Below are 15,336 nucleotides of genomic sequence, written 5' to 3' on the forward strand. Positions count from 1 at the left end.
TATGTATGTATGTATGTATATATTACATAACATCCAGTAGTGAATAACTATGTGGAAGTGTGTATCAACATATTTGTTGCATCCAATATTTTTTGTCATTTTATTTATTTTATTTTTTGTTTGTGAAAATATTTGTTTCTTTCAATGTTCAATTTGCCTCTTTTGATTGGCTCATAAGTTTAGATATAATTGAAGTCATCATGAAAAGATAATAGATGATGGGAAATTGACAGAAATAATAGAATGGTGAACCCAATACCTTGTGGTATTCAGTTACGTCTCTTTGCATTCCATCTCCATTACCGCCTTTCATTTTCTTGACTTCGCCATCTCCATCACCCACCCTACCCTCGTCCTGTCTACCTCTGTCTTCAGCAAACCCACAAACTCCCATTCCTACCTTAACTGTTTCTTGCACCCCACCCACACCAAGTGCTCCATCCCCTCTTCCTAGTTTTTCCCTCTCTCATGTCTCTGCTGCATTAACCTCAGCTTTTAGTCACAGGCTCATCACACAACCTGTCTTCCATACCTGTAGCATTGATTATACTCCAGCCCTTGCACCCTGTACCTGGAATCCCACCCATCACATTCCTTTTGTCCTTACCTTCCACCTTGCCCTTATAATGCACTATCCTCCAATCTTCCCTCTCTTCTGCCACCTACAATCTAACCCTGCTGCCTTCCAATTCTTCTCTCTTCCCCTCATTACTTTCTATAAGCATGCTTGCAGCCTTCTCTGTTCAAATTGCTCCAAGATCAGCCTTGGACTTTGTCCTTCTTAACTCAATAATATAAAGTACTGGGTTGATGTAATTTCCCCAAGACACCTGATGAAGGCTGGGGGGTATATTAGCTGAAATGTTGTGTTAACAACAAACAAGATGAGGACAAATATCTGTCTAATGTAAATAATGTAAATAATGTATATAATTCCTCATCTCTTAAATATAGAACTGTATTGTCTGTACATGTTTCAAATTCTCATGTTTATTAAAGTATATGTATTATTGTTATTTCCAAAGTTTGTGTGTTTTTTTTTTCTTGTTTGTTTGATTTTTTCTTTTTTTTTTTGCTCTATTTTTTATAAGGGTGATTAGATGTTCTCTCATGCCATTAATTTTCCTTTTAGCAACAACAGCTGAACGATTCTTTCGAATTGACAAGGCTCAAGAGCATTTACACTATATCACTGATATATCTTCTGAGGATCTGTTCATCCTAGACCATAACTTCATACCGCTGGACAACGTCTCCACACTCTCTAAAATGAGTGATGAAAACCATGCTGTGATAAAGAATGCTGATAAAAATTTACACAACGATGAACAACAACCAGAGCTCACTATTTCCATTCCTGTTTCTGCACCAAAGTCTCTCAGGTAAAACAACTGGAATATCTTCATATTTTATGTACATGTATCATCATTGTCATCCCTATTGTTTTAGCATCCACTTTTCCATTCTTACTTGAATGAGATGGAATTCTTTAAAGCAGATTTTCTGCAACCTAATGCCCTTTCTGTCACCAACCTTTACCTGTTTCTAAGCATTTGTCTCTCTTACTCAATATGACAATATCTGGCCAACGGTGTTCGATTACATTACCCTCTAGCAATGCTTTATGAGTGGAACTTAATAAACAGTTGCAGTAAAGAAACATGTTGAATATGTATGTGTGTATATATATGCATGAGCATGTATGTATGAGTATGTATATATATATATATGTGTGTGTGTATGTAATTAGTGTAGTATTCCATTATTAGTAGGATCAACAGAAAAAGTGCTCCATCCAGTGAGAGATGTACATCATTTAATATACACAGGATTTAAATGTGAGCTACTATTAGTTTCATGTTTCTGAAAGTACATTGGTCAGACAAGCTTGTATAGTGTGCTGTGTATTTTCAAGCTATCATACATGCACACATGAACATTTTTGAATGATACTTCCTTGACAAGTGACTTGATCTGAGATTACATGTTGAAACTGGAAGAATCATTGAAGCCAATTTCCACAATGTAATGAAATATATACACACATGCACACACACGCACATGTGTGTGTGTGTGTGTGTGTGTGTGTGTGTAAATCTTTTCCTGTAGATAGCTGGCAATATTGTAAACATTGGCAAGATAATTGGTAAATCAGTGCTTCTGAGCCAAAACTACCTTGTGTTAATAGTTCTGACCGAATTTCACCGATTCTCTTTTGTCACTGTCTCCATAGAAAATGCAGTGGAGCATTTATTTTACAACAGGCTTTACTGATTCTCATAATCTTTGTAACTCTAATTCAAATATTGCAGTTATTTTAAATTCTCATTTTGTTACAAAAAGAAATTTGAAAAGAAAAAAAAACCCATAAAAACTGGAAATAGTTTTTTTTATTTCTTTTTCATGGAATGATTTGACATTGAAGCATAAAAAAGCTGTTTTATCTTAGTTATGACTACTCATAGAATACTATGAGATGATTATTTTACTAATTGAGTTTTTTTTTTTTAAATTTTATAAATTACATTTCTACATGACTGCCTTGTATTTTTAATTTTATAAATATTTTTATTAGTAAAACCAAGTTTTCTGGGTTTTTTATTGCTTTTCTTTCTTTTTGAATTAATCCTATTTTATAAAAAGAATGAATATCAGAAAAATCTTTGTATCACTTACTTCTCTTGTCTTGGACAAAAACCAGATTATATGGAATATTTCGACATCAATATCATTAGCCTTTTCATTACCAGATTTTTCTAATGAATTACACAATTCCTTTGTTTCAATTTATTTTGAAAATAATCAAAAATTCTGGAGAGATTTAATGAAATAACAATATTTTGGTTTTTGTTATGAAAGCAGTGGTTTGAACTTGATTTTTTAAAATTTAAATGTGAGTACCTTAGAACAAGAGATTATGTATCATGGGATCAGATGCAGGCCGAGGCTGAGTGTTAACAAAAGGATTAAGAGGTCACACACACACACATATAAATAACGGGTTTCTTTCAGTTTCCATCTGACAAATCTACTCACAAGAATTTGATCGGTCCAAGGCTATAATGGAAGACACTTGCCCAAAGTGCTACACAGTAGGACTGAAGCTGGAACCATGTGGTTGGAAAGCAAACCACACAGCTACGCCTGTGCCTATAGAGAAGAAGGATTGGCTGGTTGGTTTTTGATTGTGGTTCGGCTGCTTAATCAGGGCTGACTTTGCGCTAAAACAGCAAGAACAAAGAGGATCAAATGCTAAAAACTGTGATATATATTTGTCTTATAAGTGTGAAAACAACAAAGCATAATTTAAATTGGCAGCTATTGTTAAGCTATGGCATTGCATGTAGAATTCCATATATATGTATATATATGTATATAGCAATGAATATGGAAATATTTCATGAGTCAAATAGTGTGATTATGTAATTTTTCAATATAAATTCCTCTCTTGTCAAGTTTCAAAGAATTATCTGCCATTATTCATTAAGATGATGGGATTAATTAATTAATGTTTGGTATAATTTCTTTCAAATATTAAATTTCTATACGCGATCAAGTATATGTTTATATAATATTATAAAATGATAATTAAATAATTAATAAAGGTAGTCAGCATCAATTTAAAGCCTTTTATGACTTCCTGTACCTTAGAAATTACAGTTATAATTTCCTTCTGATGGCAGCAAAGTTTAAGTTAGACAAATTACAAGGTCAAAAAGAAGGATGTACATGTTAATCTTCAAATTGTTTTTAACCGTTTTTCAAGAAATTCATTAAAAACTCTTATTAAATCTGTAACAGTGATTGCATGATAACATAAACTACCTTTTTATTATTATTGTTATTATTAAAGAAATATGTATCTAGTGTTTATCCAACTTGATTTCTAGCTATAGTCAATCAATAATGATTAAGTGTGAGGTATATCTCTAGCTATCTCTGAATTGACTGTAATATATATATTTACGTAGGGGTGGGGTGTATAGAAACGTATTTATGTGTATATATATATATATATATATATATGCATACACACATGCATATACATATATTTACATACATTATATATATAAATATATACACACATACATAGATGTGTGTGTGTTTATATATATATGTGTGTGTGTGTATTCACACACACATATATAAATGTATGTATATGTGAGTGTGTGTGTATATATAATGTACATCAAAGAACAACAATAGGAAATAAAGATTTTTAAAAACTTATCAGATAATAGTTGGGTAATGATTTCTTTCTTTCTTTAATTATTTCTTTACTCTCTAATTAGTTACAAGTGGTTTCTTATCAATGAAAAGGACACTAAAGAAAATTAATCTGCATGAGACACAACTTCACATGATAGTAACAAAAAAAAAAACATTTTTTTTTTAAAAACCACTGCAAGAAATCCTAAATTGTGTCAACCAATCAAAGATGCATTCACTGTGTTTGGACAAAGCTTCTCAGATTTTAATTCTTGATTAATAGAGTTTTTTTCTTTTTTAATCTTCGTTATTAGTAATCCTTGTTTTTCTTTAATAGCTAATTTCCATTGTTAAATTATCATGGGAAAAAATAATAATGCAAAAATAATTCCATAGACTTTATCTGAAGGTGCATTTCTCTTGAAATTGTTTTTTTCTTTTTTTTTTCTTACTGGTAGATAGTAATGCATCTCTAAAATTTGGTTCTTTCTTCAATCTTTTGGTAAAAACAGTTTGATCCAAGGTTATTGCTGGCATTGTGCCAAAATTAGAAAGAAATTATTATCATTGCAAAATATGTAGTGGCAAGTTAGCAGGATCGTTAGGGACAAAATTTAGCAGCATCTCTTCTGGTTCTTTACGTTCCAAGTTCAAATCCCACCAATTTCAACTTTGTTATCCTTTCAGGGTCCATTAAAATAAGTATCAGTCAAATACTGGGGTCAGTGTAATCAACTTGCCCCCCTCCCTTCAAAATTGCTGCCATTGTGCCAAAATTAAAAACACCATTATTGTAAAATGTCTGTCTAATATTCATGTAGTTCTTTTATTTAGAATTTCTCTCATATTTATTTTTTATTCACTGAGTAAAAATAAGATCCTCTGATGTTTCATTGTAAAAAGTATGCAGCAATGAATTTAACTGACAAACAAGATTAGTTCATCTGACAAAGAAAAAAAAAACAGAAGTAATTGTAACAATATTGTTACTTAGAAGAAATATAAAACTTCTGTATGTTAATCAAATTCCATGATAGAATAAGTCCTGATTTATGTAGTTATTTTGAAGAAAACTTGCAGCTTGTTTATTTAGCCAAAGCAGTGTTTTAAAACTAATGCTTAAAATACCCATTATGTTTGTAAGTGTACATTTTCACACATATATATCTATATACTAAAATGCAACTCATTTTAACCTCTTTATAGTTGTCAGCCTGAATTCCCTGGTGACAAATTTCCATTGTCTACTGTCGAACCACACTGCCTTAACTCTTTAGACCGAAGTAAGTCATTTTATAATCATTATTTACTACTTCTTCTGCACTTAATGGATATTTGAACAAGACTGAATCATCATCATCATCGTTTAACGTCCGTTTTCCATGCTGGTATGGGTTGGATGGTTTGACTGAGGACTGGCAAGCCAGGAGGCTGTACCAGGCTCCAATCTCATCTGGCAAGGTTTCTACAGCTGGATGCCCTTCCTAACACCAACCGCATAATGGGTGCTTTTTACGTGCCACTGGCACGAGGGCCAGTCAGGCAGTACTGGCATCGACCACACTTGAATGGTGCTTTTTGCATGCTACCTGCACAGGAGCCAGTCAGGTGGTACTGTCACCGACCACACTCAAATGGTGCTTTTTACATGCCACCAGCATCATCATCATCATCATCATCTGGCTTCCAGTTTAATGAGTAAAATCACTGCAAGAGCATATCTCCTCCCTTTTGCTTCATAACCAGCAAGAGGATCTTTCTGCTGCCTCTCCCATCCTGCACACAACTATATTTCATTATTTTCCTCTTATTTCAATAGTTGTAAACATTTTCCATTTTGTGTGGGTGCGCGTGTGAAGAATTGGTTTCCTGAAATAACTACAACTCCATCTGTACTGCAATTTATGTGAAAATTCTTACCATTCAACTATTCTCTTATGTTTCTTTTTAGTGGTCATTGATGCCTCTAAACATGGAGATTTACAAAAGGTTAGTAAAATATAAAAATATACCTAAAATTGTAACATTTTTACATTTGTTTTCCTTTTGTTTCATTGTATTATTAAACTGTGTTGTATTGTAAAACTCTTTTTTTTTTCTCTTTTTGTGCAATGTATGCTGTGTTCTCTTGCAATCTCTCTCCCCAAGAGAGAGAGAGAGAGAGAGCTTACTTTACTTGTCTACCTCTCTAATATATCTACTTATCTATGTATCTATTTGGTCCATTTATCTACATATTTTCATTTATAGTGACTTTAAAGTTTCAACCACCAATGGTTTAGCTAACCAAAACTCTGAAGTCACTATCAACAACATTCTTCTTTAAGAATAATAAATTTGCACTCTACATAAGACAAGAGTAGCCCATCAGATTAATGTAAAATTATTTTTATCATAACTGAACGTAGAAACAAACATTAACATATTTTTCATTTATCTATCTTTACACACACACACACACACACACACTCTCTCTCTCTCTCTCTCATTAATGTAATTATATATATATATATATATATATATATATATATATGTTTGTATTTGTCCTTCAAATAAACACCTTCCTTTGAACTATGTAGTTCTATCTATTTAAAAAAAGCTGTAACATCTATCAAGCTGCTTGTCTCTCTCTATATTTCACTCAATGACAGTCACAAGACTTGCCTTAAGTAACATGTAAGATAATTTACATGCCCTAATGTATTTGGGAGATGATTACTATAACTGATGCAATTATTTTAACATTTATTTTTTCTTGTGGTGACAAACAATGTCAAACAACATTTTTTCTTTCAAATTCTTCATTAAATGGTACATGTTCGTAAATAGTAATTCATCCCACAGTACTTTGTCTCTTGTGGATCTCAGTGCTCTTATCCACAAGGCCAAGGTTCTTAACAGTGTACAGATATGTTGCTGCTGCTGTTATTTATTCCCCAGGCCTAACTGTTGTGTTTGGTATTTTGATTATGTATTTGCCTGAGTTTTTTTAATCTCTTCCAAGGCACCTTTTAACACAGTAATTATTTCCATTTCCAATCCATGGAGGACTCTATCATACATGTATTCATGTATGTTATTTATATAATTTTTTTTTATCTCATTCTTCTGTTTTCTTCTTTCTCATCCCATTTTATGTAAATGTCCACACTATTTTTTAAGATCTTCTCTATCTCTCATTCATCCCACACCCCTGTGGCAAATAAAAGAAACTGTAATTATTTTAATTAAGGCATCAAGCTGGCAGAATCATTAGCATGCTGGGCAAAATGCTTAGCAGCATTTCTTTTTATTCTTTACATTCCGGGTTCAAATACCACCAGGGTTGGCTTTGCTTGTCATCCTTTAAGGGTTGATAAAAATAAGTACCAGTTGTAAACTAGGGTCTGTGGTATCAACAAACAACCTCCTTCTAAAATTGCTGATCTTGTGCCAAAATTTGATGCCATTATTATTAGAACTGTTGTTATGTCTGTGTCAGGAAAAAATGCAGACATTTTTTTATTAAGTCTAGAGAATGGTTTATATGTTCAAAAGAACTAGTGAAACCATTAATGAATTTCTTACCTTAGAGACCACATACTTCGTCTTTCACATAACGACATTACTATTAATTTGTAATTCTGACAGTAAACGTCAGCCACTGAAAATGGTTGGTGACAATGATGTATAAGCGTAGTCACTTGGACACTTGAAAATGACAGCTTTTTTTCTTTTATGTAGAACATTTTAACACATTTTACTGGTCCACTGAATGGTTAATTGATAATTAGATAATTAGATAAAATTGATTTTAAAAAATGATGGTGCTGGCTTGGCTGTGTAGTTAAGTTGCTTGCTTCCCAACCGTATGGTTTGGGGTTCATTCCCAGTGTATGGCACCTTAAGCAAGAGTCTTCTACTGACAAAAACTTTGTGAATGGATTTGGTCGATGGAAATTGAAAGATGTCCTTTGTTTATTTTTTAGTGTATACGCTTGCCTTGACATCATGTGTTGTTTGTAAATATGCTTCATCATGCAAGTGATGTTGTTTGTTTCTTGTCTTCTTAATTGGAAACAGGTAAGGGTTAATGACAAAGAGAGCATCCAGCCTAAATATTCTATCGGTTTAATGATGAGACTAGCCAGATCCAGTTTTTCACACCTACTATACAATGCCATTCTTAAAATAAACAACCACATATCAAAATGTTGAAGCTACAAGATGATGCATGATTATTTAAAAACAATGTGTACTAATAAGCGTTAAATTTGACAGAATCATCTAAAAGCTAAAGGGTTAATGAATTTCATCTAACCCATGTAATCATGGAAAAGTAGATGTTAAAAATGATGATGATATCAATAGAAACATAGAAGTACTGCATGCCATTAGGTTAAATTGAGATGTAAAAAGAAATACATATAAGTTTACCTTACATACCATATATTGTAAAGACATTGTTCTTACAATTACAAAAATATTATAATAACACTGAAAGACGATATGCATTTATCAATTATTGCAGTTCCTTTATCATAACATTCAGACTAAAACAAATTCCATTATTTACTCTTTACAAATATTTTCCTTGTTTTCCATCATTATTCATCAGTATATTAAAATTGTTCTTATTCCTCTTCATGCTTAAAGCAACAGAATACTAATTCCTCTTAAACTAATCTACACTTTTTAATTCTTTCCTCTCATTTTTCCCGTTTCCCACTCTGAGCAGTGTGATGCACACCTCATCCTTCTACTCACTTTCATTTTATTTTCTATATTGCACATTCTCCATTTATTATTTAACAGCTTCCTACATCCACACAGTCATTTGCTTGATAGCAAATACACATTACTAATTATTATTTTAAGATTATTATTGTTTCATTGTTGTTGTTATTGTTGCTATGACAGGAAAAACTATTAAGTCCTTTGATAATTTATTTAAACAAACTTTCAAGTACAAATTAAAAACACTGATTGAACTGAAAGAGCAGTTTGATGCAAGGCTAGAACGTTGTCTGGCTTTTGACAACATAATGTTCAAAAATAATTTTTGCAATGATTATCATGACACCTTTGGCAAAGAACATAACTTGTCTTTGCTTCAATGAACTGAGCTAAAATATAGGCATTTACATTCTTAATTTGCAATTATAAACTGCACCCATCTTCAAAAAAGCAAAAACTACACTTCCAAAATTCTGTGTGAAATACTGCAAAGAATCCTATAGGAAATTTTTAAAATTGATATTTTTTTTTTAATCCAATATTTTTTCTTGTTTTTTTTTTATATATTTTAATGGTTTTTGCCAAAAAAAAGGATTGGCAACCCTTATGACCTTTTTTTCCAAGAACTCTAAGACTGGTGAAGGAAAGGGAAGAAGCTACTACCATTTATGGGTTGCTGTAGTAGGAAACAGAATCAACATAATGATAGAGTGCAATCTTACATAAATAGCATACTACAAAGAAAATCGTCAGTTAACTAGCACTATCCATGCAATTAGGAATTAAAACCGTTCTGAAGGTGCTGAAGATCTAAAAATAACAAGCGAGAGAGATAACACCATTTAGATCAATTATGGATGTGTGATAAGGAACTTGCTTCCCAAGCACATGCTTTCAGGTTCAGTGCCACTGTGTGGCACCTTGGGCAAGAGGTCTTCTATTATAGCCCTAGGCTGACCAAAGTGCTGTGAGTAGGTTTGGTAGACAGAACTGTGTGGAAGCCCATGGTATTTAAAACTAAAGTGTTCACACTTACAGGACACAAATTAGTAACCGTAGTAACTACTGTAATTGTTGAGTATATAAATGGATTAGCTGCTTGTTTCTCTGGGATTGGTCAAAATGATGGAGAATCCAATAAGATTCAAAAATCAATTAAGGATTATTCATTTTTGTTCAATCTACAGAGAAACAGCTTAATTTACCCTATCTATATAGGTTCTATATAGATTACCTGTCTTTATGTTTGTTCCCCACCACCACTTGACAACTAGTGTTGGTTTGTTTACGCTCCCCTAACTTAGTGGTTCAACAAAAGAGTGCAATAGAATAAGTGTCTGGTTTTAAAATAAGTACTGGGGTTGATTTTCTCAACTAAACCATTTAAGGTGGTGGCCCAGCAAGGCTGCTGTCCAATGATTGAAACAAGTAAAAGATAAAAAAATATAGAAAATGCTGTTTGGGATACAACGGGTCTATTGGAATAAAACAGCTCTTTAATGATGGCTGTTGAAAGCAACTGCTTGTTTCGGTTTTATTTGAATTCCTCAACATATTTAATTTGTCATCTCAGACAGAAGATCCAGATTCTTGTAATAGAGTGGAATCTGTTAAATAATACACCTTCGTCAGATAATTAATTAGGTCTATCACCCGATTATTCCGGCTCATCACCAATTCTTTTCCCCCTTTTTTCTTTTTTCTTTTTACAAAAAGATAATTTAAAGTTTATCTTTCTTTCAGTTGCATGTCCTTCACCAAGATGGTGCCAACTTTTTAACTCAGGATGAATATGGAATGACTGCTCTCCACCATGCTGCTAGTAATGGCCAAAAAGATATTGTGAAGTACCTCATAGAAAATGGTGAGTAACTGTTGTTTACCACAATTTATATCATACATACTTCCGTCCTTGGTTGTCGCTGTATTTTTTGGTATACAAGCTGATGTATAGGGCAGCGAGCTGGCAGAATCATTAGCACGCCGGGTGAAATGCCTAGTGGTATTTCGTCTGCCATTACGTTCTGAGTTCAAATTCCGCTGAGGTCAACTTTGCCTTTCATCCTTTCAGGGTTGATTAAATAAGTACCAGTTATGCACATGGGTCGATGTAATCGACTTAATCTCTTTGTCTTTCCTTATTTGTTCTTTCTATGTTTAGCCCCTTTTGGCCAATAAAGAAATATATACAAGTTGATGTAATTTATAGTGTAGACTTCTTGTGTAAATATCCAGACATTGTCACTATGTTTCCAAATCCTGCTGCATTCCACATGGAATTTTTGGTCCTCTAAAGTCAACTTGATGTATAAGTTGACTAAGCTATTTGGCTATAAATTGTGGGCTGGAAAATTCAATTTGTATGCCAGAAAGTATGGTATACATATATATATATATGTGTGTGTGTAGATCGTTGACCAAACACCATTCAATTTTTTTTCTCCAACTTTTTTTTTCTCCTGTGTTTTTCTCCGTGTTTTTCTCCTTGTTTTCTCCGTATTCTTTCTGCTGAAGAGCGTAGCTCGAAACGTTAAAGACTTTCTGTATTCCCGAGCGTCAAACTAATACATCCTTTTGTTGTTTACACCACCTGTCCTCGTCTGTTGTTTTTTGTTTTCGTACATTCTCCCTCCTATATATATATATATATATATATATATACATGATACATACACACATACTCATACACAAATATGCACATGTATACATGCACACATATGCCTACATTCTCACACACATTTTGTAAAAGCAAAACCATTTCTACCCAGTTAAATGTAATTGGAATATCTTTACGAAACCTTAATTCTATCTTTATTATATTTTTGTTTTAATTATATTTCAGCCCCACCTGTGATACTAGATGTAGTAGATAATGAAAGGTAGGTATATTTATAGTCATATCAGTATTTATTAAAACTATTAATTAGAATGGCTTTACAATATATTGAGGGCAGCGAGCTGGCAGTACCATTAGCACACCGGGTGAAATGCTTAGTGGTATTTCATCTGCTGTTACGTTCTGAGTTCAAATTTCGCCGAGGTCAACTTGGCCTTTCATCCTTTTGGGGTCGATTAAATAAGTACCAATTACGCCCTGGGATCGATGTAATCGACTTAATCCCTTTGCCTGTCCTTGTTTGTCCCCTCTATGTTTAGCCCCTTGTGGGCAATAAAGAAATAAATATATTGTATGTCATTTTGTCTTTTCTTTTCTTTTGTATGCCTTATTTTATTACCTTTATGTGGTTGATTTGACCTCCTGGACATGGCAGCCAAATCTCTCTCAAATAATACCTTACTATCTTAAAGAAAAGTTAGGACATGTTCGACTGTATAGTTCTTGACATAGAAAAAGACAGGATGGTCATGGCTGGAATGCTTCACCAAATGCAAACAAGTACACCAACCTACTATTCTTCAAAATATACTTCAAAATATACTTCAAAATCCTTTACTTAGAATTAACTTCCTAAATGTATACATATATATATATATATGGTAACACAAAGTTACAAGCAAAAATTATTTTAAAAGGTTTGTACTCATTAAAATCTGATATACCACAATGCTGCTAATCAGTATATCACATTTCCTGTAACCATGAAAATAATTAAAGGTGTAATTAAAATGCTTTTTATACTGTATAGAAGATATCTTTTTTTTTGTTCTTTTTTTGATGTATTTGTTTATTTTTATAATTCCCAGAGGTCAAACTGCTTTGCATAGAGCTGCCCGCTGCCAGAACCGGGCAATCTGCCAACTGTTAGTTGAAGCAGGAGCCTCACTAACTAAGACAGATTTTCAGGTAAATCAACATTTCTGCATTTCTCCTGCAATTTTTGTAAGTATTTGATAATTATCTTTGCTATCATTATTTCACTACATATCTACCTTTATGCATGTATTGTAATGTAACCTGTATGTTCTTTCTCTCTCTCTCACCAATATAACTAATATAAATTTATTTGTTTAACAGGGACAAAGCCCAAGGCAGCAAGCTCTGCTGGCTGATGACATAGAGCTGGCAAATTATTTAAAAAGTAAGTATTTCATTTCCATAATTCAAAATATCAATTTAATTCTTTCATATTACTCTGTGTGTATGTATATATATGGGAGAATTTACGAAAAAAACAACAGATGAAGACAGGTGGTATAAACAACAAATGGATTTGCAGATGTGGAAGAGGTGAATAAAGCAATGACAGAGGCATTAAAGCCATCACTCTGCAAGAGTTCAAGAGTTCTGGGACTGCTTCAAACAGTGGGAAATGCATTTGGACAGATGCATTGCTTCAAATGGAGAATATGTTGAAGGTGATAAAAGTGTAAACATGTAAAACTGAGTAAAATAACTTTGCAAAATTCTAGTTTCTTATGGGTACCCTCTCATATACAACAGGCTTCTTTCAGTTTCCATCTACCAAATCCACTCACTCCAGCCTTAGGCTATAGCAGAAGACACTTGCCCATGGTGATATAATGTGGGACTGAACCAACAACCATGCGGTTGAGAAACAAGCTTCTTACCACACATGCATCTATTGAATGTTTTTGAAGTATAACTAATTGGCTAGGTCAATGAACTGAGCTTGTTTTATTATTTTCTTTTATTATTGTCACTGAAATAAGTATAATTGAACCTTTCTGCTATGCCTTTGGTTATAACACCAATTTACATGTTATTAACTTTGCAAAATTGCCTTATCTTTACATATAGTGTGTGTGTGTGTGTGTGTGTGTGTGATTGTGTGCGTGTGAGTGTGTGTGTATGAGTGAGTGTGTGTGTGTGTGTGTGTGAAATTCATGAAAAAAAATTGTTAACTATAAAAAGATATAGTTTATTGATTTTGGATAACAATCATTTCTGTAATGTATTTTTATCTCTTAAAAATATCAAATTTTATTTACAGTGCATTTTAATTAAATTTATGATTCTGTCTCACACACACACACATACATATATGTATATATATAATATACATTATATATATATATATATATATATATATATATATATATATATATATATATATATATATATATATATATATAAACCTATGCACATATCATTTCATATCTGATAGTTGTCTTCTACTGTGTTGGTGTCTGAACCACAACTTGTATGCAATAAGCTCATTTCTAAACAAATTATGTTATTTAATACTCTATTTACTGATAGCTGTATAAATGTGTTATGCAAACTCAATAAAGAAAATTTAACCTTAAAAGTTAAGCAGAAACACCCATCTCTGGGTGGTAGGGCTCTGTGCAAGTTGATCCTTCAAGACTAAAGCCCTGCAATGGCGCACATTATTGCCTGATGATCGCTTAAGCTTACGAGTGCCTGATGTGTGGAGCTTTTAACTGCTACCACTTGCATCTGCTAATTGTTTGCATGTATACTATGCAGAATTATTAGTTCATGCAATGTATGAATGGAGAGAATTATCAAAGCACCTGGCAAAAATATTGTGTAGCAGTAGTTTTGCTGTCTTACGTTCTGGTTTCAAATTCTGCATTGTTTTACTATCCTTCATCATGGGGTCTGTATTCTAAATTTGAACAAGGAATTGGATTCAATCACATAAACACTTATATGCTTTCTCAAGATATTTGTGATATTCTACCTTGCTTATTTCATTTTTATAATTATTTTATTGAATTCTAATTATTTTCTTCACTACGTGTTTTACAGGTAAAGAGCATTTCCAGCTCGTGGTTTCTGAAGACCAAGAAACTGCTGTTTAGAAATGTAAACATTTGTGGCTGGTATGGTTTTGTTCTTACACAGAGAGAAGCTGTAAAAAACCATTATCAAATTAACAAATACAACATATTCATTCTTTCTCTCTCTCTCTCTCTCTCTCTCTCTCTCTCTCTCTCTCTCTCACGTTCCGTCTCTCTCTCTCTTTCTCTCTGTGACTCTGATGGTTAGAATCAGCTGACATTAGGTAAGCTGCTGGTCACTTGCTGTTGATATAATTACAATAATCTACTGGCTACACGATAACAATGGTGTGACATACCATTCTTATAGATATATATATACAATACATGCAACTCATTGCAATTGCTGATTGGTGAATAAGGAAAGTGCTACTCTAAACCTACTAGCTTTTTCATAGAAAAATAATCCAAAACCAGTTTCTGGAATTATTCCCTATTTAATGCTGAGCTAAACAAACAACTATCATCATTCTGTTTCTTCCCCCAACCTTTAGTAATATGCCATGAGTCTGTGATGGCAAAAGCCTTCAAATTTAAACTCTCATTATACACACTTTGACATAACCATTTAGGATGTTTTTTCTTGTATAATCTTCCTACAAGATATTTCAGTTTATTATATATAAATAAATAAATAAATAAATATATATATATATATATATATATATATATATATATATA

The 15,336-nt window shown here is 32.7% G+C and overlaps 1 protein-coding gene across 1 annotated transcript in view; it reads left to right on the forward strand.

Moving 5' to 3' along the window:
• The window catches only part of LOC106878091 (diacylglycerol kinase zeta-like), a 352,548-nt gene extending 337,306 nt beyond the window's left edge, over positions 1-15,242 (forward strand). Inside the window, exons 22-29 of the mRNA XM_052974271.1 lie at positions 1,133-1,382; positions 5,416-5,492; positions 6,161-6,198; positions 10,669-10,789; positions 11,768-11,804; positions 12,631-12,730; positions 12,902-12,965; positions 14,624-15,242. Coding sequence (XP_052830231.1) covers positions 1,133-1,382; positions 5,416-5,492; positions 6,161-6,198; positions 10,669-10,789; positions 11,768-11,804; positions 12,631-12,730; positions 12,902-12,965; positions 14,624-14,676 — 740 coding nt within the window. The 3' untranslated portion in view covers positions 14,677-15,242. The remainder of the gene's footprint in view (positions 1-1,132; positions 1,383-5,415; positions 5,493-6,160; positions 6,199-10,668; positions 10,790-11,767; positions 11,805-12,630; positions 12,731-12,901; positions 12,966-14,623) is intronic.
• The last annotated feature ends 94 nt before the right edge of the window (positions 15,243-15,336 follow it).

This window comes from Octopus bimaculoides, chromosome 18, assembly GCF_001194135.2.
Source record: "Octopus bimaculoides isolate UCB-OBI-ISO-001 chromosome 18, ASM119413v2, whole genome shotgun sequence".
NCBI classification, from domain to species: domain Eukaryota; kingdom Metazoa; phylum Mollusca; class Cephalopoda; order Octopoda; family Octopodidae; genus Octopus; species Octopus bimaculoides.